Raw genomic sequence first — 27,378 nt, 5'->3', positions numbered from 1 at the left:
ACGTTCACTTATTTTTTACAAAAGTCTATCAAAATGTGAAGCCTTTGAGGCATGGTGTTGGATGTTCTCCACAATGATGCATAACATTAGAAATAACCATCATTCACAAATCACTGCGACACCCACTATTAAGAAGATAAAGCTTAAACCGCTGTAATTCATCTAATCAAGCATGTATAGTTATAATTTTTCAATGTTTCGACTTACATGCTGTTGAAAAGCTCCCTGTAGGTCTCGTCTCCTTTGCCCTCTGACATCAGGCTGTCCAGCTTGTCTATGAGTTTAGCTTCCACCTGTGGAATAGTGAGATACAAAGTGAGTTTTTTTTTTTGAGAGGTGTCCTGCAGGTATCCAGAAGGGGGCGCTGTGTGACCTGTTTAAAGTTTCCACTCCGCCGCTGCTCCCAGTCCATCATATCATGGAAAATGGGGATCATGACGTTCCTCAGGTCCGGCTGAGGTACAAGCGTCACCTCCAGAAATGGGCCAATCATCGCCGGGATGAAGTTTAGCTTGTGCTCTCCTGCAATACAAGAAATGGATGTTCATCACTCGTATGAATAAGATGCGAATATGGCAAAGATTTTGAGGTAACACTTAGCAATTAGGTTGTATTAGTTAATGCTTTTACTAGAACAAACAGATGAATGAACAAACAAACAATGGACAACACATTTATTACAGTATTTGTTGTTAATTGTTGTTGTTGTTAACATTCATGAAAATCATTGTTAGTTCATGTTAACCCACAATGCATTAACTAATGTAACAATCAGAAATTTGAATATTATTAATGCATAAGTAAATGCTATACTATGATTAATAAATGGTGTAAAAGCATTGTTTATAATTAGTTTGTGTTAGTAAATACATGAACTAATAAAACCTTATTGTAAAGTGTGACCGACTAGGAATGACTGTACATACCGCTGTCAATTTCAATTGTGCATATTGCTATCAATTTCACATTGTCGTAATTGCACTGTCTGTATCGTTGTTTTTGCACAGTCATTTTATTTGCACTCTCTGTATTTTAGACTGTCAGGAGCCAACACCTAAGCTTTTCACTTATTATAGCACACGTGCTGCTGATGATGTGACAATAAAAGTGATTTGATTTGACTTGCCTAAATTTTGCCACATGCTGAAGATCTCGCATCCCATCATTACACGCATGTCTCCATACCTGCACAAAAAAAAAGCACAAATTGGAAGAAAGAAGAAAGGGGTATAATACTATTAAGACACTTTTCCTGTACCAGATTAAGAATCAAAACACAATTGAGACATTTGTAGACGAAGGTTAGGCCATTACTGAAGCTACTTTTAAAATATTATAAAGTATTATATAAAAGTTATATAAAGTATAAATGCAATATATGTAATATATTTATATATATTTATATATATATATATATATATATATATATATATATTTATATATATATATATATATATATATATATATATATATATATATATATATATATATATATATATATATATATATATATATATATATATATTTTTTTTTTTTTTTTTTTTTTTAAATAACTTTAATAAATAATACATTAAAGACATTTTAATACATATTAATTATCCAAGTAATTTAAAATATAAAAACTACAGTAAATGTTAAACTAAACCAAAACAATATAAACAAACTAAAGCAAGCCTAATAAAGGAAACATTTTTATTAATAAGATCATTTAGACAGGTTTCCGGCACTCACTTCTCTAGTATTTTCTTTTTCTTCGAGGCAGAGAAAGTCTCGAGCTGAAGGCAGGCCTGGTTGATGAATATTACAGACAGACAGAAGTACGAATCCCAAACCTACAGGAGAAAAAAATGTATATTTTTATAGAGGCTTAACTAAAACAAAAGATCAACCATTTCTAGACTGAGAACAAACCTTATAGTCAAACTTCTCACTGAGGAAGTTTTTTCTTAAAGCATCCGACAAGTAGAGCACAGTGGTGATGATGATGCTGAAAATATAAATGAACCGGATCGCATATTAGATCAACATGATTCAATCTCACACGTTAAAAACACCATTATGTTCAAGTAAAGGGGTGAAATAATGCAGCTGACTTATTGGTGACGAGCCTCATGACAGTCCAGTCTTTGGGGAACATCTCTGGCCGGATCAGGATCCGAAAGACAGTGAAGATGTGCAAGAGAAAGTCCTGACCAACAGACAGTTTCATGAGTGTTTATGTGTGTGATGAAGAGATGTCAGTGAGATAAAGTGTACTGCAGACTCTCACCAGCAGGTCTTCTTTACTGGTGAATCTCTGCAGGAGCTGCTGATAGTGTTTATCCTTCATGTGCCTCAACAAAGCCAGAAGACAAGACACAAACTCTCCCTGAAATATATATTCAACACAATAGAAACATACAGTGACAGAAATAAATAATAATAATAATAATAATAATAATAATAATAATAATAATAATAATAAGGTAGCACTTTAGGTATCAATTCTCACTATTACCTACTGGTATATTAATAAAATATTAGCTATTTTTTTATTATGGAACAAAATCAATGCCAAAAGTATTGAAATAAAATGCTTGTTGAATAGCACAAACTGAAAAAAATAATACATTAAACTAACAACTGCTTGAATTTTAATGACTTAAATTTCAGTGTTTGTATTTTTTAGGTCCTGAAATTTAACACAGCTGTTTATTTAAGATGTGAATTTTTCAACTAAAAATATTTCAAACACATTTGCATACTTAATAATTCATATTCAATTTCCAGATTTCACTTACAAAATATTTAATACCAGTGAAAAATACTAAGCATAATATTCAAAAGGTAATTTTCATAAGGTAATTTAATTTTATTTCAGTTCAAAAAATTGCTTCCATAAATTCAGTGGATCAAATTTGGCTCTTAAAATCTCACATTACATCCGGGAACTACAGGGAAAGCAACAGATTGCAGATTGACAATCTCCAGCTGCTTTTTCACTAGCAGTTGGACCAATTTAAGATTTTTAAACCAGTAAATAAGTGAGGAAAAAAGCTTAAAACAGCACAAAAGTAGCATTTAATATTGTCTAATGTCAAAATTAACAACCAAATTTGATCCACTGAATTTTTGGAAGCGAATTTTTTAACTGAAACAAAATAGATTGAAAATTGTCTTTTGAATATTATACATGACATCTGGAAATTAAATATGAATCATTGAATTGTTAAGTATATAATCATGTTTGAAATATTTTTAGCTGAAATATTCACAGCTTAAATAAATAGCTGTGTTAAGTTTCAGGCCCTAAAAATACAAACCCTGGCAATCCAAGTCATTCAAATGCAAGCAGTTGTTAATTCAATGTATTATTTATTTCAACTTGTGCTATTTGATAAGCTTTTTATTTCAATACATTTGGCATTGATTTTGTTCTATATTAGTAATTATTAGTGTTGACTAGTGTTTTCTGCATCATCCTATTCTGCATTTCTAATGTAATACCTACTTAAACCTTAATACCTAATAATAAGCGGCAAATTAGGAGATGATTGAAATAAATGTCAGCACATGGTTTATTAATAGCAAGAACTACAGCTTAAAATAAAGTGTGACCAAAATGAAAACTTTTGACACCATTTTACAGAAGCATCATAACACATTCAGCCATCAGTTTGCACTTTTATACATTTTCCCAATTTTCCCAAAAATCTCAGAGATGCAATGTCAGACACAATGGAGTCATGCATGGAATGCACTCAATGGAGCTAGTGATGTCACTTTGAGGGGTAGGGTTGGGCATTAAAAAGCATTGCATGCAGCTCAGATTGCATTTCAGATTTATTTATTTATTTATTTATTTATTTATTTATTTATTTATTTATTTATTTATTTATTTATTTATTTATTTATTTATTTATGTATTTATTTATTTATTTATTTATTTATTTATTTATTTATTTATTTATGTATTTATTTATTTATTTATTTATTTATTTATTTAATTATTTATTTATTTATTTATTTATTTATTTAAGACATGTAATAACCACCATTAACACTTCCTTATGTTTTAATCCACTTTCTTATGTGGATTTGAATGGGCGAACTATAAAAAATGTAACTACGTAGTATACAGTAACTCATATATTTAAACAAGACATTAAAAGACAAGATAAAATAAATATTGAATCATTTGAACACTTTTTAGATATTTTCAGTATAAATTTCCCTAAAAAAATACAAAGCAGATTTAATGTGGCTTTAGCAATAAACGGCTCATATAAATTCATTACACACAACCTGTCTGTACTATGGGGAAAAATCCACATTAAACATAAAAGTCTGTGTGAACATGGATGAATAAATTGGAGTGAGGTTTGCATTGGGAATCAGTCAAATCTGCTGCTGCTGGAGAGACTTTGATGTAGAAAAAACCCTGTGCTTTCTTCACCCTGAGGGCTGCTTTCTGATGCTCCATCTCGGCACGCTTCATCCTCACGTTTATTCTTTCTAAACATTTGTTTTTCGAGCCATTGCATTCATTATTATCCATGTTGAAAACAGCTGTGCTTTTCAGGATTTTTTGAACAGACAAAAAAAAAAAAAATCAATAAATCAAACGAGCAGTCTTTATTTTGAAACAGAAACCTTTGATAACATTAGAAATGTCTTTACACTATGATGATTATAAACATTAATGTTTTGTACAGCCAAATTCATCCTAGATGAACAAAAATATCAGTAAGTTCTTTTAAAATGATTTTTAATGAAATTAATAACTAATAATAAAAATAAAATTACTAATTTACCAATGTTGAAAACAATTATGCTGCTTATTATTTGTCATTTATTATTATCATTTATTACTATCAGCATTGAAAACAGCTGTTTTTCCAGATTTTTTTAAACTAAAAAAAAATTTAAAGATTTTTTTTTTTATTTGAAATAGAATTTGTTTGTAGCATTAAAAGCGTCTTTACATACTAGATTAGTAGATTAACAAAAACATTAGTAGTTCCTTTTTTTTTATTCCCCACCATTTTCTATTGTTTATTTATTTTTTTATTTGTAATAAAATGATTAATACAATTATTAATTCATAATAAAAAATACAATTACTAATTTTGAAAACAATGACACTGCTAAACATCTTCTGTTGTGAATGTTTTTTAGTTTTGATGCACTTAATAATTAATAAAATTACTAATGTTGAAAACAATTTTGCTGCATAATATTTCTTTTCTTTAGTCTCTATTTCCACCTGGGGATACTCATCCCGAGAACCCTACAGACTATGCATTCTATTGATGTGATCCAAGAGCTGTGATGAGATGATCACAAGGTATCCATAATCCTGGACCAGGCCGTATCCCAAGCTGATGCTGTGGTGGTCATGGAGGAATGAAGTGCATGAGACTGATTGATGATGGACCACAGTACAAACAAGTCACCGCATTGATCCTGTGGGCCAGCCTGAACACCCGCCGGCGCTCTACTGTAGTTCTCCACAATGGACGTCCAGCTTCTCCAACCTCCAGCACCTATTGTAGACTGCAGCTTCACACAGAAAGCTTGGCCAGAAGAATAATGGTCGTGCCCAACAGAGCCTGGTTTCTCTCTAGGTTTTTTTTTTTTTTCTTTACTTTCGTCAATTGGGGACATTTTTTTTCCTTGCCATTGTCATCACTGGCTTGCTCAGATCCGGACTTGTGGAGCTGCGCTTCGGTGGATTTGCTCTTCAGTGTTTGAACTATCAGCAGTGGAATTTAAACTACACTGGACTGAACTAAACTGAACTTCAACTCTGAAATCTCGACTTAACCAGAACTTCTATGTTAAGCTGCTTTGACACAATCTGCATTGTAAAAAGTGCTATAGAAATAAACGTTATAGTTTTATTTTATTAATTGAAAGTAAACATTTATTTTACACTATTTTAAATGTCTTTACTATGCCTTGTGCTCAAATTGATTAATCCTGGCTGATCTAAAAGATTATATTCTCTCTCTGTGCTGAAAAACTTCTTTGTAACCTCAGTTTCTAGAATATATGCATTGTTTATTAACAAATTTTGAAAACTGCAGAATATTATTTTGCAGAAACAACAGGTCATTAAATTCTAGGAGTCTTTATGTTTGATGTGTGCTGAACAGCAGTATTCACTTTGATTAATGCCATACCGTAACATCTTGAACTTGTGGCCGTAGCGTCGGCCCTGCAGGTTGTGGCCTGTTAGCGACTTCCAGTATAGTCCGCAGTAAAACAGCCAAAACGCTCTCCACGATCAGATCCACCTCTTCAGATGAACTGGAATCCTACACACAGAAGCACACAGAAACACACACAGCAGAGGTCAGTGGTGATTTTCTGACAGGTTGTTAATGGCAGAAAGGGTGAGACGGTCATGAAAGGTTCAGCTGTCGTTTCAGCTTATACAAATGCAGGAAGACACACACACACACGCACATGCACACATCGCCTTTATCTTCAAGGTCAGGCTGAACGTCTGCATTTAAACCAGAATCAGCATTTTCACATCCCAGTTTTTCCGCTGCTCTCCTTCAAAGCAGAAGTCAACACTGATGGGAGATGTGCAAAACTTCTGAATGACATGTCTGTCTACAGGAAGCTGTGCGTGGTTACTCACGTTCAGGCTTGTGTGCTGGTGAATTGTGCTGATTTTGAAGAAATTTATGCTAAATAATCTTTTATTCTATCAATCTACCATAGCGTGTGTAAATAGACATCAATGGAAAAACCTAAGCACTGCACATTTGCTACAGTGGTTTGAAGAGTATGCATTTAAACATCCTGTAGTTGATTTTAGTTTCTTATTTGGTTATTATAGTGAACAAAATCCTCCTTTAACTGCCTGTACAATAAGTATGCATGCATAAATCTAGACTGATAATGCTGTAGAAATATTTTTAATATTTAATAATACTAATGTGGGTAATCTTAGAAACAAAGACTTTAAAAATGTTAAATATTTAGCAAAAATGTCTATAAAATTCACATTGAAATAAATTCACAAACAAATATAAATGTATATAATATTTTGTGATATTTATTTAGCAATAATGTCAATATAATTCACATTAAAACATATATACAAACACATATATAAATGTATAATGTTGTATAATGTATTTTGTCGATTAATTGTATTTATCAAATGCAAAAAAACAACCAGTAACTGTACTGCCATTTGCATAAACAACATCAGTCTTAATAGTCAAGCCAAACTGATTTACTTAAAGGTCTAGTTCGCCCAAGAATTAAGATTCTGTCATCATTTACTCATCCTTATCTTCTAAACCTATTTGAGTTTCTTTCTTCTGTTGAACACAGAAGAAGAGACTATGAAGAAAGCTGGAAACCTGTAACCCTCATAGTATTTGTTTCAATGAAAGTCAATGGTTACAGGTTTTCAGCATTCTTCAAAATATCTTCTTTAGAAAGAATCTAACTAAGGATCTGAGAAATCTTTTTGCAAACTTAAGTGTGTGATGTTTCAAGAAAGCAACCATTCATTCATGTTGTGTTTTAGTTTCATTTGCTTATATTCATTTATTCTTTATTTAATTATTTTATTTATTCATATGATCATTAGTCATTTATATAATTATCATTATATCATTTTAGTGATCATTAGTTAATGATTTGATTATTATTTGTCATTTTATTATGTTTTTTTTAATATTTTATAATTAATGTTTTTTAGGGGTGTGACGAGACGGTTACTCCACGAGATTGGGTTCACAAGAACGACACGAGATGAGATTTTTACACTATTTTTAAGAAATTGTCTTTTATTCAACTGGGAAAAAAATCATAAATTACAAATCTATTTATGGATTTTTTTTTAAAATCAACTTTCAATGAATGTTTTTACTTCTATTTGAATGAATTCTATGGAGTAAAGAGCATGCAAACACTGCATAATATTTTCCTAATAGCCTATGTGAATGCAAAGTAGTTTATTATTCATTTTAAACATTAACAAAACATATGCTAATATATAAACGGAAAATAGATTTTAATTTAACTGGAAAAAAAAACACAAACTGCAAAACAATTTAGGTGCTTTTTTAAAAGAAAAAAGAAGAAGTCACGAATGGTATTTTACTTCTATTTAAATGCTAATTTCACCCTCATGCTCCATTATAAAGTCACAACTCATGAAAGAACTTTTCAACTCCACGACAAATCTTGGCGCGATTCAATCTCACGAGTTCTTGTCATACGAAATCTTCTCTACTATATTCATATAGTTATCTCTTTATTATTGTTTCCATTTTTCCATATTGTTATAATCTTATGATTGTGGATTCATGCGGCTCTTGTTTTTATGAGTAACAGATAAGAGTATGTCCCCATTTCAAGTTCTGTATTGTCTCTGGACAATGTTGTGAAGCAGTAATTTTCCATTGTTGTTGCTTGTGGTATAATAACACTTGTTGGATTTATCGTGGTCAGTCAAAGTCTCCTGCTTCTGCTCCTCTCTGTTTTTTTCAGTCAAATCCTACATTGATAGGAGACCGTTAATTCAGTTGAATATTGGTTAACAGGTTTGGATATTAGAAAATTTGCTGACTTGTTGTCCATATCCTAGAAAAAACAGTTATTTTCTGACAAGATCTGGCATTCGGGGCTGGATCGTATTTATCTGGCGTGGAGTTGGTGTTCTAACAGTGTTCATCAAAAGCAAGAAACTCATAAAGGTTTATAACCATTTGAGGAGAGTCGATAATGAGTAAAAACTATCCCTTTAAAAGTATAACATCTGAAGTTCAGTTTCGGTCCAGACTAGAACAAAATACTGCATCAGAGTTCACTTTAACCAAACCAAACCAGAGGTGAATTAATCTATCAAGAATAAAAAAAACGTGTAAAAATGTGTATTTTCTTACCGTGTCGTCCTTTTTGAGAAGAGACAGCATGCAGGTGAGTATATGAGCACACATCACCAAATCTCTCTGCTCCTGCATGTGAGCCTGGAGCAAACGCAACACCACCGGCAGCAGGACACATCTGGAATCTGACAAAAACATTCAGGAAAACTCACTCTCAATAAGGCTGTCATCATCGTTATCTTCACTGTAGACTCTGTGATGTACAGAATATAGTTTCCAGGTGCAAACCTCTACTCAGCTGAGGAAACACTTTTAATATCCATTTATGACCACTGTTTAGTCATTAGCATCAATGCTAACACCACATGACATAACAACTTCTATATGTTGCAAATAAGGTTAAGTTGTAAAAATGAATCAATTTTCACAAAAAGCATCACACAAAATTATTCTAACCATTAATAAAAGATGAATCCTTGCTGAAAAATCCAGCTTAAACCAGCCTAGGCCATTTCCACGTTGGTTTCCAGCCATTTCCAGCCTGGTCTTAGCTAGTCAGGCTGGAAAATGACCAGCCAAATCCAGCTGAAACCAGCTTGACCAGCCTGGTTTAAGCTGGATATAGCTGGTTTTGGCTGGACTCCCAGCTTGGCTAGGCTGGTCAAGCTGGTTTTAGCTGGTCATCTCCCAGCCTGACCAGCTAAGACCAGGCTGGAAATGGCTGAAAACCAGCCTGGAAGTGGCCAAAATCCCTCTAAAACCAGGCTGGTCGACCAGCTAACACCAGACAACCAGCCTAGGCTGGTTTAAGCTGGATTTTTTTAGCCGGGATATATAAACATTGCGATGATTGTCTATACTATTGCAGCACACTTTGAGTATATATATATATATTTGTGATACACACTACACTCCTTGTTACAAACTACTGTTTAATCCACTTAAATTTGTAAAAACAATTAAGTAAACGTAATTGATTAGTGTCTGGAACACATAAAGTAACTGTGTGGGATTCAGCTCTTTTTAATAGTGTATTTTTGCTTGCTTTTGGCATCTGATGGACCCAGAAACAGTGTCGTCAGATGCAATAAGTCAATAAACGTAGCTGTATGATGATGTCTGTTATGAGTGTGTGTGTGGGGGTTTACCGGGGTTGGTGTAAAGTTGACTGTCCACAGTTTTGGCGATGCAGTGCAGTTTGACTGCTTCTAGGGGGCAGTCTGGCTGGCTGGCGGTCGGGAGGCTGCCCAGAGTCTCGCGGACAAACGTGGCCACTTCTCTGACCGTGAAAAGCTTCAGTAACTCGTTGTACACGGCGGGGAATGACTGCAGAAACACCGCCTGTGTGGGTGCAGACAAACAGTTGTAGCGGTTATACATAGTTTACAGCAGTGTTTCTCAACCACGTTCCTGGAGGCCCACCAGCACTGCATGTTATGGATGTCTCCTCTGTCTGTCACACCCATTACAGGTCTTTCAGTCTCCGCTAATGAGCTGATGATCTAAATCAGGTGTTTAGTTAAGAAGGAAAATGTGCACAGCTGGTGGTCCTTCAGAAACGTGGTTGAGAAACCCTGGTTTACAGTACACTAAATAACACAACAGCAACTTTGAATATAGCATCAACTATAATACTGCAGCACAGTGGTTAGCACTGTCGCCTCACAGTAATAAGGTCACTGGTTCCAACTGGGTCAGTTTCTGTGTTGAGTTTGCATGTTCTCCCCATGTTCATGTGGGTTTAACCCACTAACCCACTGACTAAATGAATCTCAGATACTGGAAGAACATGGACAGAAGAGGGGTCAAAGCCCAACACATAATCCTGCTGTGAAGACCAGCACTGAGTTTAGAGAGGGGTGGGTGAGAAGCAGAGGATTATGGGGGATTAGCATGGCTGCCTTTGTTCTGCTCTCTATGAAGATTAAAATGTCCAAACCACAGTCAGTCTAACACATGGGTGATGAATCTTGTGAGATGAAAATATACTCATGCTAATAAATATATAAAGGTTCGCCGCTAAGCTTTGCTGATATCACATTTCTAGCCTAAATTGTTGCATGTTGGTAAAGACTAGCAACTAAGCTTTGGTGTTTAAAACAATTGTGTTAACAAGAATAAACACATTCCTGGCATTACATGAGTTAGCATGCTGCTAATTTACTTAATATATATATATTGCTAACATGAATTTTGCATGTATTAACATGCAGCCTCCGATATTTTTCTCATGCATCATGTGAGATAAACATATATGCATGTTATAAACAGAAAAATAAAAGACTAGTCGCTAAGCTTTGGTATTAGCGCATTTATAGCATAAACTCACTGTTACATGCTGGTAAAGACTAGCTACTAAGCTTCGGTGTTAGCGCATTTATTGTGTAAACTGTTACATGCTGGTAAAGACAAGGTACTAAGTTAGTCCTAAATCTGAAGTGATTTTGTCATGTCTGAACACATTCCTCACATGAATTGTTATAAGCTGGCATCGTTTAAAAAAAAACATGGAATAAAATATTGCTAGCATAGAGTGAGTTAGCATGCTGCTAATATATTTGCTATATTTTGCTAACCTGAATTAGCATTTTGTTTATATTGTAACTTGCATTATGTAAGATAAACACATACTTGTGCTATAAATATATAAATAGAAGACTAGTCGCTAAGCAAGTCGCTAATTACTGAATGTTAAAGCAATTTTAACATGTTTGAACACATTTCTAGCATTAACTGTAACATCCTGGTACCATGATTGAAATGCTAACATGAATAAACACATCGTTACCATAACATGAGTTAGCATAATACTAATATATTTGATATTTTGATAACGAATTAGCATTTTGTTAACATGTTTTTCATATTTTAGCATGTATTTGAGACAAACATATACTCATGTTATAAATATAGAAATTTAAGACTAGTCGCGTAGCTTTGCTGTTAACACATCCCTAGTGTGCAATGTCACATGCTGGTACAACGTTTAAAACAATGCTAATATGAGCCAACATATTGCTAGCATAACACAAATTAGCATGCTGCTAATATGTTTGATATATGTTGCTAAAATTAATTAGCATTTTTTAGCATGTTTTTAATATTTTAATTATCCATTATGTGAGGTGAACATATTCTCATGTTTTAAATATATAAATTAAACACTAAGCTAGTCTTCTAACTAAATAAAAGCCGCTAAGCTACTCCTAAATAGATAGCTGAATGCTAAAGTGATTTTGACACGCTTGAACACATTTCTGGTATGAATTGGTGCATCCTGGTAGCATTTTTTAAAACAATGCTAACATGAATCAACACATTGAGTTTGCATGATGCTAATATATTTGATATATAGCCTATTGCTAAAATTAATTAGCATTTTTAACATGCAGCTTTTAATATGTTTATCATCTGAGATAAACATACTTTCAAGTTAGAAGTATATAAATAAAGACGCTAAGCTAGTCCTAGATGTATAGCTAAATGCTAAAGGGGTTTTAACATGTTTGAACACAGCATTTCAAACATGTTTGGACATGTTCCTAGCATGAATCGTTATAAATCTAACATGAATCAACATATTGTTAGCATAACACGAGTTAACGTGATGCTAATATATTGATCATGTTTTTAGCATTCTACTGTATGTTGCCATTAACATCTTGCTAGTATTTTAACACCAGACTAACACATTCCATCAACCGATAGTATGCATTAACATGTTTAACAAAATGCTAGCAAAAAATTACCCTTAGCACAATGTTTTACAATGCTGCTAACATGATCTAATACATTTCTAGCATGGTTTTAACACGTTTTAAAACATTAACATCTCAACACGTTGTTAGCATGTTTATACTATGTTTTATAATGCTGTTGGTATGATTTAAAACTGTATTACCACTCTCCAGGCTAGGCTTTGCTAGTTACAGACAGATATCAAATGCTTTACATTTCTGCCAGATAATCAACTCCAGAGAATAATTGGTGGTTATTTTCATCATAACCAGCAAGAGTTATCGCTGCCAAGTGGATCAGACTTTATGCTAATAGTGAAAGCTGAATATTATTCCAAGAGGTTCTTGTAATCATGTAGCGCCTTCACTATCTTACTTCTTTCCCCATCTCAGTTCATTCTATTCATGCGTATCCTTTGTTTTCACTTAGCCTACAATGTTTCCTTCTCTCATTAAAACCCAAAGCATTTCTTCCTCTGTCCGTTTTCTTCTGCCTCTTTTAAAGGGGGCACACGGGCAACTCCAAGGCTCTTTGAGGAACATCAAAATAGACTGACGGCAAATTCCGAACAAAAGCCGGAGTGGCGGAAGAATAGAGCACGATCCGCATTCAGCTCAGGCGAGGAGGAAATGTTGGTGTGGAGGCTCCAAATGCTGAGCGTGAGTTTAGGAAGTGTATTCAAAACAGCCTTTGTATGAAATTCGCCTCATGAAATATGAATGATCCCACTTCTCAAAGGCAAAGCGTCTGGAGAAATTAAATTAAGGGCATTACTATGAAAAAAAAAAGGGTTTCACCTATGCCACCGAGAGATTTCTGATGGCATCCTGTGGTTTTGGAGGAATCTTCAAATAAATTTGATATTTTGATAACGAATTAGCATTTTGTTAACATGTTTTTCATATTTTAGCATGTATTATTTGAGACAAACATATACTCATGTTATAAATATAGAAATTTAAGACTAGTCGCTTAGCTTTGCTGTTAACACATCCCTAGTGTGCAATGTCACATGCTGGTACCACGTTTAAAACAATGCTAACATGAGCCAACATATTGCTAGCATAACACGAATTAGCATGCTGCTAATATATTTGATATTTATTGCTAAAATTATTTAGCATTTAATTAAACTAAGGGCATTACTATGAAAAAAAAAGGGTTTCGCCTGTGCCACCGAGAGATGTCTGATGGCATCCTGTGGTTTTGGAGGACACTTCAAGCTAAAAATGACAGCGAACAATAAATCCTAACAGCAATTTCCAAGCAAGTAAAAGCAATTTGCATAATATGTTGGAATTTGTTTGGCTATTTTTATTAATTTTAAATAAAAATATTTTTTAAATAAATAACTTAAATAAACAAAAAAAATTTCTAACCTATTAAAAAAACACTTATTTTATTAAATGATTATGGTATTAAATAGTTTTAAATGAAAATAAATTACTGGATTAAAAGAAATGAGAAATGTTACACGCTAGACTTTGATCGGTTTACTCAAAGAGCACCAAATCACCAGGAACTCTGCTCATTTCAAGAATTAAGAACTAAGTTCGGTTTACCAGCATCATCATATTTTGTCTTCATTCAGTTACGTTCTGCTCTCAAAGCCTATGGTGTTCCTTGCGCAGCTCCTATTTCCTCTCATCCTATGTGGCATTGGATTACACCACCCTCATGTCGGCCATCTATTTCTTTAATATATAGCAAACTTAAAGGGCACCTATAGTAAAAAATCTACTTTTCAAGTTGTTTGGACAGACATATGTGTAGGTATAGTGTATAGAGCGTCATATTGGGGTGATATAAACACACCCAGTACTTTTTTTTTTTCAATTTAACAACATAAAAACAATGGACCAACTGGAGAGATTTTCAGACCGACCACAACTTGAAGTAGAAGTGCTGTCTCCCCGCCCACTGAATTGATTGACAGCTGCGTATTAACATGTCTCTGTAGTAACGCGTATAATCAAATCAACAAGACAGGACGTGCGCAAAGCAACCAGGAAAAGTTCTGTTCAGTTTGCTAGGATTATCAATCATCATCAAATGTGATCAAGAGTGAGTTTTACAAGTTTGAAATGTTTTAAAACAGTGTATGTGTGTAATGAATTACAGTGATATTACAGTCTTTACTTTATTACCACAGCCGCATGTCAAAAAAATAACTGAAACCTGACTAAGTTGATAAAATAAGTTAAAGTAGCATAAAAAGTCATGAAATATTTATTGTGCTTTAATTATATATAGACTGTAATTTAGTATTATATTAGTATTTAATATCATAAAAATAGTATTACAAGTATTTAATATCTTGAGTATAAAATTTCCTCTAGAAATACTCATTAGCATCGTTTCGTTTATATCTACAGTATACACACTTACAAAGCTCTCAAAGTATAATAGTTCACCCAAAGTTGTTTTATTTGTCTAGTTTTTCAGCTCTCCATTTCGGAAATGATTAAGGGTGCTTTCACACTAGCACTTTTGGCCCGCACCCAGGTTTGTTTGACATCAAAGTACGTTACATTTAGCTAAATTTACATTTAGTGTAAAATTACCTCTAGAAATACTCCACAATGCAACGTTGAGCATCGTTTCATTTATATCTACAGTATGCATGTGATGTATACTAATGATAAAATAAATATGAGTCCACTGATCTGCGCTGATAAATGCAATTTCTGACTGATTCATACGATTTCAATCCTTTTAATAGTAAAAATGGCTGTATTTTGCATATGTCTCGTTCAATTACAGCGTAGGAAGCGAGCTGAGGAAGCACCGAGCTGTGCATCACATCATATTGCGCAACACCCTGCACACTGGCTTGAGCGTGTGCCTGGTATGCATTCCCACACTCAAACACTGCGGCCAATTTAGTTAATCCAATTCACCTATAGCACATGTCTTTGGATTGTGGGGGAAATTGGAGCACCCAGAGGAAACCCACGTGAACATGGGGAGAACATGCAAGCTCCACACAGAAATGTCAACTGGTCCAGCCGGCACTGAAACCAGCAACCTTCTGGCTGTTAGATGACCACTGAGCCACTGTGCAACCCCATAATTGAACTTTTTCTTTCTTTAATGTAATGCATTATAGGAATGCATCTCTCTCTTTCTCTCTCACCTGCGTGTGTGTGATGGGCCTCATGCTCTTGTTCTCCTGCGAGAGGAAGAAGCGGATGGACATGAAGAGCTCATGCATACAGCAGCGAAACTCCTCCTCATTCTGTCCGCCTGTGGCCAGCGCAAACAGCCTCCGGGACTGGACGATATACTTAAAAATATACTCTGTTGCCTTGAGAGAGAGAAAAAAAACAGCAGATCTGAGCACAGACAGCAACATAAAAATGCAATAACATATACAGTCAGAATTATTAGCCACCAAATTTCTAATCCTAATAGTTTGAATAACTCATCTCTAATAACTGATTTATTTTATCTTTGCCATGATGACAGCAAATAATATTCGACTAGATATTTTACAGGATAGATGTATTCGGCTTAAAGTGACACTTAAAGGCTTAACTAGGTTAATTAGGCAAGTGTGGGTAATTAGGCAGGGCTTTGGTTTGTATTGTAGACAATCGAAAAAGAACATTGCTTAAGGGCGCTAATGATATTGACCTTAAAATGGTTTTAAAAAATGTTAAATATTATAGGACATACTTTGAAAACTCCCATTAAACATCTTTTAGAAAATATTTGAAAAAATGAATAAATTAAAAATTCACAGGAGGGCAAATAATTTCGACTTTAACTGTGGGATGTGTGAAATAATGTAATGTGGAAGTCATTATGCATTCTTCACATATTGAATAGTCAATACTTTATGAATACAAATTGCATTTGCGGCACAAAATGTAAGAGACGGAGGAGCTTTGATGACTGTATATGTCATTTTGAGCTGTAGGATGGGTAGAATTAATGATAAAAGCTCACCTTTAGCACCTGTTGGATGTGTTCCTGACGGTCCGCATCAATAATGCGGTCCACGTACCACTTCAACACCTTGATCAGATCCCTGCCAGACAATACAATATCTAGGTTGGCAATTAAATTAAATTAAATTAAATTAAATTAAATTAAATTAAATTAAATTAAATTAAATTAAATTAAATTAAATTAAATTAAATTAAATTAAATTAAATTAAATTAAATTAAATTAAATTAAATTAAATTAGGCACAATCGCCTTATAGCAAGAAAGCCTCACAGCAAGAAGGTGAATTGGGTAAGCTAAATTGGCTGTAGTGTATGTGTGTGATTCAGTGTGTATGGGTGTTTCCCAGTGATGGGTTGCAGCTGGAAGGGCATCAGCTGTGCAAAACATGTGCTGGATAAGTTGGCGGTTCATTCCGCTGTGGCGACCCCAGATTAATAAAGGGACTAAGCCGAAAAGAAAATGAATGAATGAATGAATGGATAAAATAAATTAAAATTAAATTAGTTACAATAAAATAAATTACAATTTTTATTTATTTAATTAAAACTATTGAAATAAGAACAAAAAATACCACCTCTACAAATATATAAAACAAAACAACAATATCTAGGTCGGTAAAAATACCAACTTTGAGAGAAATGCAATAAATACATTTGAATTAATATTAAATACATTAAAATAAACATTAAAATTTCATTTCTACACCACCTCTACAAATAAAATAAAACATAATACTGGTTTAATATATATTTAATACAGTACAATACAATTTAACAGTTAATAAAAAATACCTTTTTAATTGGATTAAATACATTTATTTTATTCCGTTATTTTTATATGAGAAAGAGAGGAATGAGGAGCAAATGTGCAGCCACTATCTGCAAATCATAAATATATTTAAAGTGTATTATTTGTGTTACTCGTGTAGTTCTGCAAATAAATTGTGGGTTTTTAAAAATAAATTTATGGATATTAAATATAAGTGTCTGTGTGCAAAGAATGATTGAAAGCAGAAGCAGCATGACAATCGAATGTTGCAATCAGGAACCATTTCTAATCTTTTACATTACAATCATCCATCACACATTTTCATTCAGAACTTTTTTAAGGTATTTTAAGCAACTTCATTATGCAGCAAGAAAATAAAAGAGAGTTTTTAATCATGGCACATCGCAATAGCTCACATATTGCAACAGATAAAAAGAAGTATTGCGATATGATCAGACGGTGGAATCCCCGTTGATTTCTGCCATGATTTCTTAGCATTGCATTGAGCAGCTGAAAGAAAATGAAACTTGCTGCACCGAAAGAAGCCAGAGAGAAAAGTTTCTGTGCAGCTTTTTTAATGTTCTGCACGAATGCGGATTGTGCTCTCTAAAAGCCTAAAAATCTCAACAAAAGGAGAACTGAAAGAACAGAACGGAAGAGCCTATAAAAGAAAGAGCATGATGCAATGCATTTGCACCAGTGAGCAAGAATAACTAGAACCTAAAAGATGCATTTAAAGAGCCCATGAAGTTGCAGCTTTGTACATTTCACTTCATGTCTGTCAATGTTTTGCTGATACACAGTATTTTCTTTTTTAACTTTTGATTTTTTGGACTGTGTATTTTAATCTGTCCAGTTTTAAAGTTAACTGGTTGTGTAATATGCCCATTTGAGCAGTGTGTGGGCTGTAATGCGGGCTGATCTCTGACCCTGATGAATCAACATGCAATGAAATTAAGTGTTGTTTGAGAGAAGAATCAGTGCTGTACTTGTTTTTAAGAGTGAGTGCTTTCAGTTTTTAAAGCCTTGATCCATTTTTAATGTATAAAATATTCAACATTACATTAAAAAAAAAAAATTAACAAAGTGCCATTCGTAATAAAATAAATAAAAATTAAACAAAAAAGCATGACAAAAAATGCCTGACAACATTTGCATATATATATATATATATATATATATATATATATATATATATATATATATATATATATACATTATAAATATAAAAATAATATAAAACAAAACACTAAATACAAAATAAAATAAAATAAAAATAAAATATTCAATAAAACGAAATATAAAAAATACAAAATAAAATGCAAACAAATAAATAAAATACAATGAAGTGTAAAATAAAGTTAATAAAAAACAATATGGAAAAAAATAAAATATAAAAAAATAATATAAATATAAAAACAAAATAAAGTAAATAAAAAACAAAATAAAATAAAATATAAAAAAATACATATAAAAATAATATAAAATAAAAAAACTAAATTAAATAAAATATAAAATATAAACATTTTAATTACATATAAAAATTTAAATATAAAATAAAATAAAAAAATATATTAAATAAAAAATTTAATAAAATATAAAATAATATAAAAAGTAAATAATAAAACAAAATGAAATATAATATCAAAAATATTCAATATAAAAAATTTAAAAATACAAAATAAAACAAACAAGATTTATTAAATAAAATATAAAATAAAACAATATGAAATAAAGTAAATAAAAAACAAACAAAAAAACATTATAAAAAACATTAAATATAAAAGTTAAAATAAACAAAATAAAAACAATAAAAATAAAATAAAACCGACAGTCATATTTTGCTTCTATAAGTTATATACAGATTTTGGAAAATGTGTTGCAAAGTGAGTGACAGCTTAACGCTTGTGAATTGAGGACCATTTTTAGCATACCTGTATGACAGGGCTCCAGCAAAGTGGCTTTCGATGTAGGTGTCCATGACTGGTTTAAAATGCTGAAACTTGCTATCCTGAAGCAAGTTTATAATGTGCACCTGCATGACAACAATAAATACATAATGACAATAAGCAAATGTGACTTCATTGCACTTCATTATGTCAAAACCACAGATCTGTACGTACCAGACAATCAAACACCTTGAGTGCATATCTCTGCGAGCTCTCATCTAAAATGCCGAAAAGAGTATCCAGTGTATCCTGCAAAAACTGATATAGCAGTTGATTTTATTACCAAGTGTATGAAATTGAGGCTCTCATGACTGACATGCTCATTAACCAACAGAAAGCTGACCTTCACTATTTCAGAGCCATCGATCTCTTTGAGTTTGGACAGACTGTCACTGATTCTCTCTGGATGAGCTCTCCATTTCAGTAAATCCAGCATGTCACCTGAAAAAAAAAAAAAAAGACAATCAGTGCACATTTTTTGTTGAGACTTGTACAAAAAGCTGCATGCAGACTGCCCTAATGTATCCATTTATATCTGCTATTATGCAAAGGAGACTTCCAGCATGGGAATAATAAAGGACTGTTGTTTTAGTTGTCTAGCTTTTCAGCTCTCCATTTCGGAAATGATTAAGGGTGCTTTCACACTAGCACTTTTGGTCCGCACTTAGGTTTGTTTGACAACAAAGTATGATACATTTAGCTAGTGTGAACGATGTCTTCTGATCTTAGGTGCACAGTCATGAACTGTTCACGAGTCCGCCTGAAAGAGGTGGTCTGGGGTACGATTCGTGCAAACTCTGGTACAGTTCACTTCTGATATGAATGCAATCGTACCTAGGGATGGGCAGCAATTAAAACACAAGTATTTCAAATACATATTTTAAATACAAAATAGTATTTTGTAATTTGTTTTCGATGGGGTTAATAAAAATGGGTGAATATGTTGTATCAAAAAACTTAATAGTCTTGTATTTTTAAAATACTCTAAAATACTTCGTAAGAAGTCTATATGATGACATCTTAAAAATGCGACATCAGATTGATAACAGAAAATTGATTATGAAGGTGGTCAACGCTTGTAGCATGAATGGAAGTTATGCATCTTTGCTTAAGAAATGAGATGGAATAAAATATCAGTCCTTAAGAACAGGATGTGGAGCCTTCAGCACATAATCATTCTCAGTCTCAGTGCTGCAGGTGGAAATGCAGATGAACTCTAGAATAATAAAACACCTAAAGATGCTGTACTGGTGTTCACTAAGGGGTGAAAACTGAGAATCTTCCAGTTGAAGCAGAGCACTAAAAACCTTGAGCGAATGAGTAAATTGCACATATAATAGTAGTTTTGATTAAATTGCTGATGTAGATGCCAAGAAAATAAGACAAACAACATTAAAACAAGTCCTACAGCAGCTGACTAAAATGCACACACCACTTGCACACTCACACACACCACATGTGCCCACACAACATGACATGAGCATACATATGATGCACACACACATTACGCAACACACAGAACACGTGCACATAAACTGCATTCAAACATACACATGCAACACACACACACACACACACACACACACACACACACACACACACACACACACACACACACACACACACACACACACACACACACACACACACACACACACACACACACACACACACACACACGTTACCGTTCTGAGTGAGTTTGGTGGAACAGAGGAATGATGTGATCCACAGGGACTCTTTAGTGCCTTTCACAGTTTGGTTGTTGCCGGGCAGGTTTGATTTGGAGAAGGGCAGTTTGAGGTAGCGAGAGCAGTCTTGCAGGTTAGCGTTCTCCTCACACTGGAAAACATGGCACAAAAACAAAATAACAGCGTCAAGCTTTTCATCTTTTTTTCCAGCTGTGGCAGTAAATCGCTCAGTTATAAGACAAAAGTTCATGGAAAACTAAATAGAATAAATAAAAATGAGCAAAACCCCTTATGATTAAACAAATAAATCCAATTAAAGTTTTATTTTTAATTCATAATTGCAGAGCTTAAAATAAATATTTATTAACACATGAATGAGTAATTAAAATTATCATTTACTTTCGCGTTCTTTACATTTTAAAGGTCCGTACTGGCCCAATAACCCCATACAAGGTTCTGTTCTCTGTTAGAATAGAATACCTTTTGCATAGATCATAGAGACGTTTTTCTTTTTTCTCTGATTACTGACATGAACCAACAACAACATTCATTACAGCAACCGAGACCACACAGAACCTAAATGGTAGACTTTCAAATTTGAGTTAAAAAAAAAGAAGCCTTTTTTGGAGGGGTTTATAACAACACAGACAACATATACAATTATTTTAATCAAATATCAACTGTGTTTTATGAAGATCTAAAGGGCTTTCTTTAAAAATGATACCAAACTTTTGCATTCACACCTCATGTGCATTGTGGACTTCGGATGCTTTTGAATTTGGGGAGGCAAAATCCAGGCAGAAACCCCAAAATAGCACTTGACTTTAAGAAGTTAATATACATTAATTATATAAATTAATTTATTAAAATATCTAAGCATAACAAATGACTTATAAAAGTATATTTTAACCAAGATTTTCAGAAGGCATCCATATGTTATTCAATATATAACTTTATATACTAAAAATGAATATGCATATTTAAAACAAGAATCTTTATAATATAATATCTTTATAATATAAGAATCTTTATATATAATTTGTTTAATTTATAAAAGCAGCCCCAAAATAAGTGCCTTTATCATTTATGTTTTCCCACTGACTTTCTAGTTGTTTGAAAGAGAGGTTGTCAACCAAGAAGTTTTCAGTCTATTCAATATACTAATTTGACCACAGAATGACATTATTTCAATAATATTTTGCTATCAAAGCTATTTTAAAACAATAATCTAGATCATTTCACATTATTTTACATTGTAACATTTTTTAATTGAATCAACTTCACTTTTCTAGTAAGATCATCAATGAAATGGACTAAAAATGGACTAACATCAATGAAGTAAACACAAAAATATGAAGGTAAACTTTGTGACACTACAAAAAAATAACTGAAACCTGACTAACTTCATAAAATAAGTTAAAGTAGCATAAAACTCATGACGTATTTATCGTACTTTAATTATATGTAGACTGTAATTTAGTATTTTATTAGCATCTAGTATTATAATATCAGTATTTTAGGTATTTAATATCTTGTGTATGAAATTACCTCTAGAAATACTCCACAATGCAACGTTTAGCATTGTTTCATTTATATCTACAGTTTAAGTTTATATCTAACGTATAATAGTTCACCCAAATGCAGTGAAGCACTTTTATTTGGCTTTCCTGAGAAGGCAAAATGGCATTGCAATAGAGGTACGCGAAATAAGCACAGATTAGTGTTATTTCTGCTTGAACTCGTCCTTTAATTAGCATCGTGAAATCTCTCTGCATTCAGTCAGCACTTCTTTTGCCTGCAGCACAAATGCAAACAGCTGACTTCTGGGTTTTTGTTTTCTATATATCGTTTATCTCACTCAAAAACGGCTCGTCGTCAGAGGTCAGCAGAAGTGTGTGCGTAAACGCACAATGAACGCATGCTGTACATGACCAGTGACACGGCGCAGCGCAGCATTACTGGATGCAGTGACGTGTGTGTAAATGCGCAAGCAAACCGCCCTATTTCAGCATCTGTAAATAGGCCATGAGAAGCACTTAGCATCATATTGGATGTACTGTATATAGGCTAAGCTTTCGTGATGCTGTGATTTTACATGTACTAATAGAAGTCATTTTAGGAGTCATTTTAAATGCATCTATTGTGTTATTTCAGATGTTAATACTAATTTTGCAATATGTTTACATGCATTAAAGGTGTAAACTTTACTAATGTTATATATTGAAGCCAATGCTCTCATTTTTCGACCCACAAGCATGGCAAAATCTGTGCTTTTTTGCATTTGTGATTTATTTTAAATATTTAAATAAATATTATTTAAATATATTAAGAGAATAAAAAATGCCCTCATAAATTTTAAAACTTTAAAATGTGTTTGGTTTTATAATTATGCAGCCATTAGCTGTAGTTTAAATCCTCTCTCACTCTCTATTCTTTATTCTCTATTCTCCTTATCCTGCAAAACTGGAAATATGTGTACTGTTTTACTTGATGTTTTGCAATCTACCAAAACTATTACTTTCCATTGATGTCTGTGAAAAAGAGATGCTCAGTTTATAAATAAAAAGATAAACAAATAGATATGAATAAATAAAGAGATAAATAAATTAATTAATAAATAATTAAAGAGATAAATTAATTAATAAATAATAGATATTTAAATAAATAGACAAATAAAATAAATAAAAAAAGTATAAATGGATAATTAAAAAAATAAAAAATAAAAAGATAAACATATCAATAAAATAAATATATAAGCAAATAAATAAATGAATGAATGAATAAATAAATAAATAGATGAATAAATAAATAAATAAATAATAAATAAATAGACAAATAAATAAATAAATATATAAATTAATTAATTAACTAAAATTAAATATAAAATATATCATATAAAATAAAAAACAAAATTTAAGTTTATATTAAATAAAATAATAATAACATATCAAATTAAATTAATTATAAAAATAATGTATGAGATAAAATGTTAAATAAAAAACTTAATAAAAATATAGAATATTACATTTTTTACAAGTAAAATATTAACAAAATAAAATACATTTGAAATGAACTAAAAACAAAATTGAATTAAATAAACAAACAACAAACAGCATTGTTTCACATGCATGTACATGTTTATGAAATTACCAAATAGGACTATTGTTTTTTTTTAAGTGATGTTTCAGTGCCATTTTCATATATAAATGCACTTCTAAGCTTACTTACGATTATAATGCAGGTTTTTAATTCCTTAAGCATAGGCTTCTTTATTGAACCCATGTTTATACCAACTATAAATGGAGTATGAAGGCTGACAACACAACACGACACCAATAACAGCAGCTCTCTGCATGCGTGTTTGTGACCTCTTTTAAGCCAGTACAGTCCACAAACACTTCCACAGTCTGCAATTACCCGAGCTGTGCTCTTAAATTGGGTGTGCCTCAGGGACGTGTACAGCCGACACGCTTATTTAACTCTTACACTTTTTAATAAGAGGCCGTGTTTTGCATTCAGGGCGCTTCACAAGGCACAAAAGGCGCATGTAGAATGAAATGCGTGTCAGCCAAGACCATTTGTCATTTGATATACTGTACTGCAGCTCTTGAGTGGACTTTGTTGCAGGAAAGCCAATCTGAGGTTTTGACAGGCGTACCTTATGTACAATGAGTTCGTGTGTCCCGTCAGGTAAAGTTCGTCCGTCTTCCTGCATCAGAGGGACGAATGAGAATCCAAACAGCTTCTTTTCTCCTTTGTCTTTTGCTGGGGAACACAAACAGCACATTGAAATCTTGAATTTAATATTGAAAAGCATAAACAAATAGACTCTTTATTTTAAAAAAAAAAAAAGCTTACATAAGTAACATTTGAATCAAAACATGGTCATTCAGCTATCTTTCTGGTGCTTCCATGCCTTTTTCCTGATAGTCTCATCAATTTTTCCTCTAATGAATTTCATTACAAGAAATCGCAAGAATCACCTACATTTTACCACGTTTTACTCCATTCCTATACAGCTTTAAGCTATTTTAAGTTTGATTTTGACTTGTGAGCATATACCACAGGGTTCAAGAGCCACAGAAATCATTACTCAAAATAAATCTGGTCTCTCGACCCAATAGCAAAACCAGCACCGCGGCTTTAAAAGAAAATGATTTGGGATGTTTTAGCCTACATGAAGCCTACACAACATCAGAACACAGCTCTGACTCAAGCACACACCAACATACGCACGACTCGGATGCCTTTCCTCAAAACATTGGCCCATTTTTAACAAAAAACACCCCTTGGTGATCTTTAATTACACTTGTCCGTATAAAGGATTCATTAGTGATGCTCTGACTCACTGCTATTTCTCCAGCACTTTCAGCATTCGTTTGAAATTCAGACAATTTAATGTCCTCCCTCAAGCTCTGAGTCTACCAACATGTGGAAAATACGGTCTTGCTTCAGTCGTGTTTTATGTAAGGAATAACTGATGATGGGTTGTTGTAATTAATAGATGATAATGTACACCCGAGGTGCTGATGCGAAGCGGAGTGGCCGTTACACCTCGGGTGACCATTATTTTCTAATAAATCAACAAACTTGAGAGAAATCATTGCACTTTGTCCGTTGTAGGCTATGAATTCTTAAATAACAGACAAAAACTAGACAAATGTCTTGAAATACAACGTCTAAACAACGTGTAATATGTAGTAGTTTTGAAAAAATTGACTCCAGTGCACTGAAATAATAAAAAAATGTGTTGAAATGTCACACACAATGGTATTTAAACCAAGCGGCAACCTCCCGCTCTCCCTCAGGAAGCCAATACGGAAGTAACTAAAACTGCAATTCATCCGAAATTCCGCTAGTCCTGGCCGCTCCTGGCTCCAAAATAGAGCAAATTTCAATTGAGCCCACTGTTAAAATGGCCCACTTTACAGCAGAAAAAAAAAGGTGTTTACAGCATGGTACAAAAAAAGATTTTGGTTAATACAGCTAATAATACCCTTCATGAAAACTGTGAGGAGGGTGAATTTTTTTATAACTCATCCGTTTCCTTTTTATTAAGTTTGCATAATTAAGGGCGTGGCCACTTGAGTGACAGCTAGGTCTCGTTGGTCGCCGTCACGTCACCTCAGCTGAATCCTGCAGATTAGCCACTGAACTCGACATATTTATCGTATTTCTGTGTCGTTTTATGTGGCTTTACACAGTCAACTGCCTTTTGGACTTGTTTCCTACAATTATTAGATGCCATGGCATGCTGAGTGCACTTAATTGTGCTCACAAACCATTCATGTGGCCTCCGTTTCCCATGTGAGTAAAGTTATATACCATCTCTACACATGTATTTGTTTTATTTAAGATCATTTATCGTTTATATTTATATTTAGAGCTGTAATGCACTCCAGAATCTGACGAACTGATTAGCTGTAGGCTCTAGAACAGTCATCTGAAGCGTTGTTATGCAATGTTATGCTGGATTTCATCAATAGTCTTACATTAACTAACACAGACTATATCTGAAGTGTTTGGATGCAATTCGCGTTTTCCTCCTGTTGAAAAACATCATAAGAACAATGTTTAGTGGCTCAATGTATTACAGCAGTGTTTTTAAAAGACTAAACAATTTATTGATATAGTGTACAACCAAGCACAAGTGGTCAGAACACAAACGAGTCACAGGTGATAAAGTATTAAAACGTTCTCCCAAAGTAAAGTGTGTCTGAACCAGGTCCAAGCAAAATGCCAGCAGGTGTCCGTAGCTCCGCCCACTCTCCGCCTCTTTGCCCATGTTTGGTATCCCGCCGTGGGTGTGATTACGCGCTAACAAAATGACGACGGTTGGCCGCGCCTACTTGTGGCTTCTTTTGCGCTCTTTAGAAACCTATGGGTGACGTCACGGATACTACGTCCATATATTTTACAGTCCATGATTTAAACCCACTGAAGACTGAATAAAGCACATAATCTGTACCTGAGGTGATCATTGTCATAGTAGTGCTGTTCTTTTGTGACTTTGCAGAAAACAAAGCATTTCTAAAATTACATTTTTGTGCAGTAGCAGTTGCTTAGGACAAAACTCAATTTGACTATGGCTTGTTTAATTGATTGACAATAAGTTTTTAATAATTCAACAGACTGGAATGGATTCGAATATGCTGTGGTCATCACAACTAAATACATTGTACAGATAATGTATTAAAAAAAAACAGTCAGATGTTTGTCTTCAAACTGCTATGTGTAGGACTAGCAAAGAGCATAGAAAGGCGACACTCTAGTGCGATTTGGGAAACAGCCGCTAGATGCTGCTAGTGTCACACGGCGACCATTTTGGAATGAAAATTCCAATAGAACAACAGCATATTATAAGTCTGTATAACAAACTATTAAAAGGGCTGATGATTGTGATAGTAAGTGTTGCATTTTCGTATTTCAGGTTGTGCTTTT

At 33.2% G+C, this 27,378-nt stretch overlaps 1 protein-coding gene across 10 annotated transcripts in view; it reads right to left on the bottom strand.

Moving 5' to 3' along the window:
* Positions 1-27,378, bottom strand: part of dock4b (dedicator of cytokinesis 4b) — a 158,497-nt gene that overhangs the window by 43,972 nt on the left and 87,147 nt on the right. For all 10 annotated transcript variants that reach the window (XM_087247539.2, XM_087247543.2, XM_087247540.2 and 7 more), the window contains 17 exon segments: positions 24,596-24,702; positions 20,935-21,088; positions 19,593-19,690; positions 19,424-19,507; positions 19,235-19,335; positions 16,530-16,611; positions 15,715-15,885; positions 9,989-10,181; positions 8,898-9,025; positions 6,165-6,299; positions 2,270-2,368; positions 2,094-2,188; positions 1,912-1,987; positions 1,732-1,832; positions 1,127-1,185; positions 374-522; positions 208-293 (listed from right to left, as the gene is read on the bottom strand). In XM_087247539.2, coding sequence (XP_087103665.2) covers positions 208-293; positions 374-522; positions 1,127-1,185; positions 1,732-1,832; positions 1,912-1,987; positions 2,094-2,188; positions 2,270-2,368; positions 6,165-6,299; positions 8,898-9,025; positions 9,989-10,181; positions 15,715-15,885; positions 16,530-16,611; positions 19,235-19,335; positions 19,424-19,507; positions 19,593-19,690; positions 20,935-21,088; positions 24,596-24,702 — 1,918 coding nt within the window.

This window comes from Danio rerio, chromosome 4 (assembly GCF_052040795.2).
Source record: "Danio rerio strain M-AB ecotype USA chromosome 4, GRCz13ab, whole genome shotgun sequence".
Classification (NCBI taxonomy): domain Eukaryota; kingdom Metazoa; phylum Chordata; class Actinopteri; order Cypriniformes; family Danionidae; genus Danio; species Danio rerio.
This window is presented reverse-complemented; position numbering and strand designations above follow the sequence as displayed.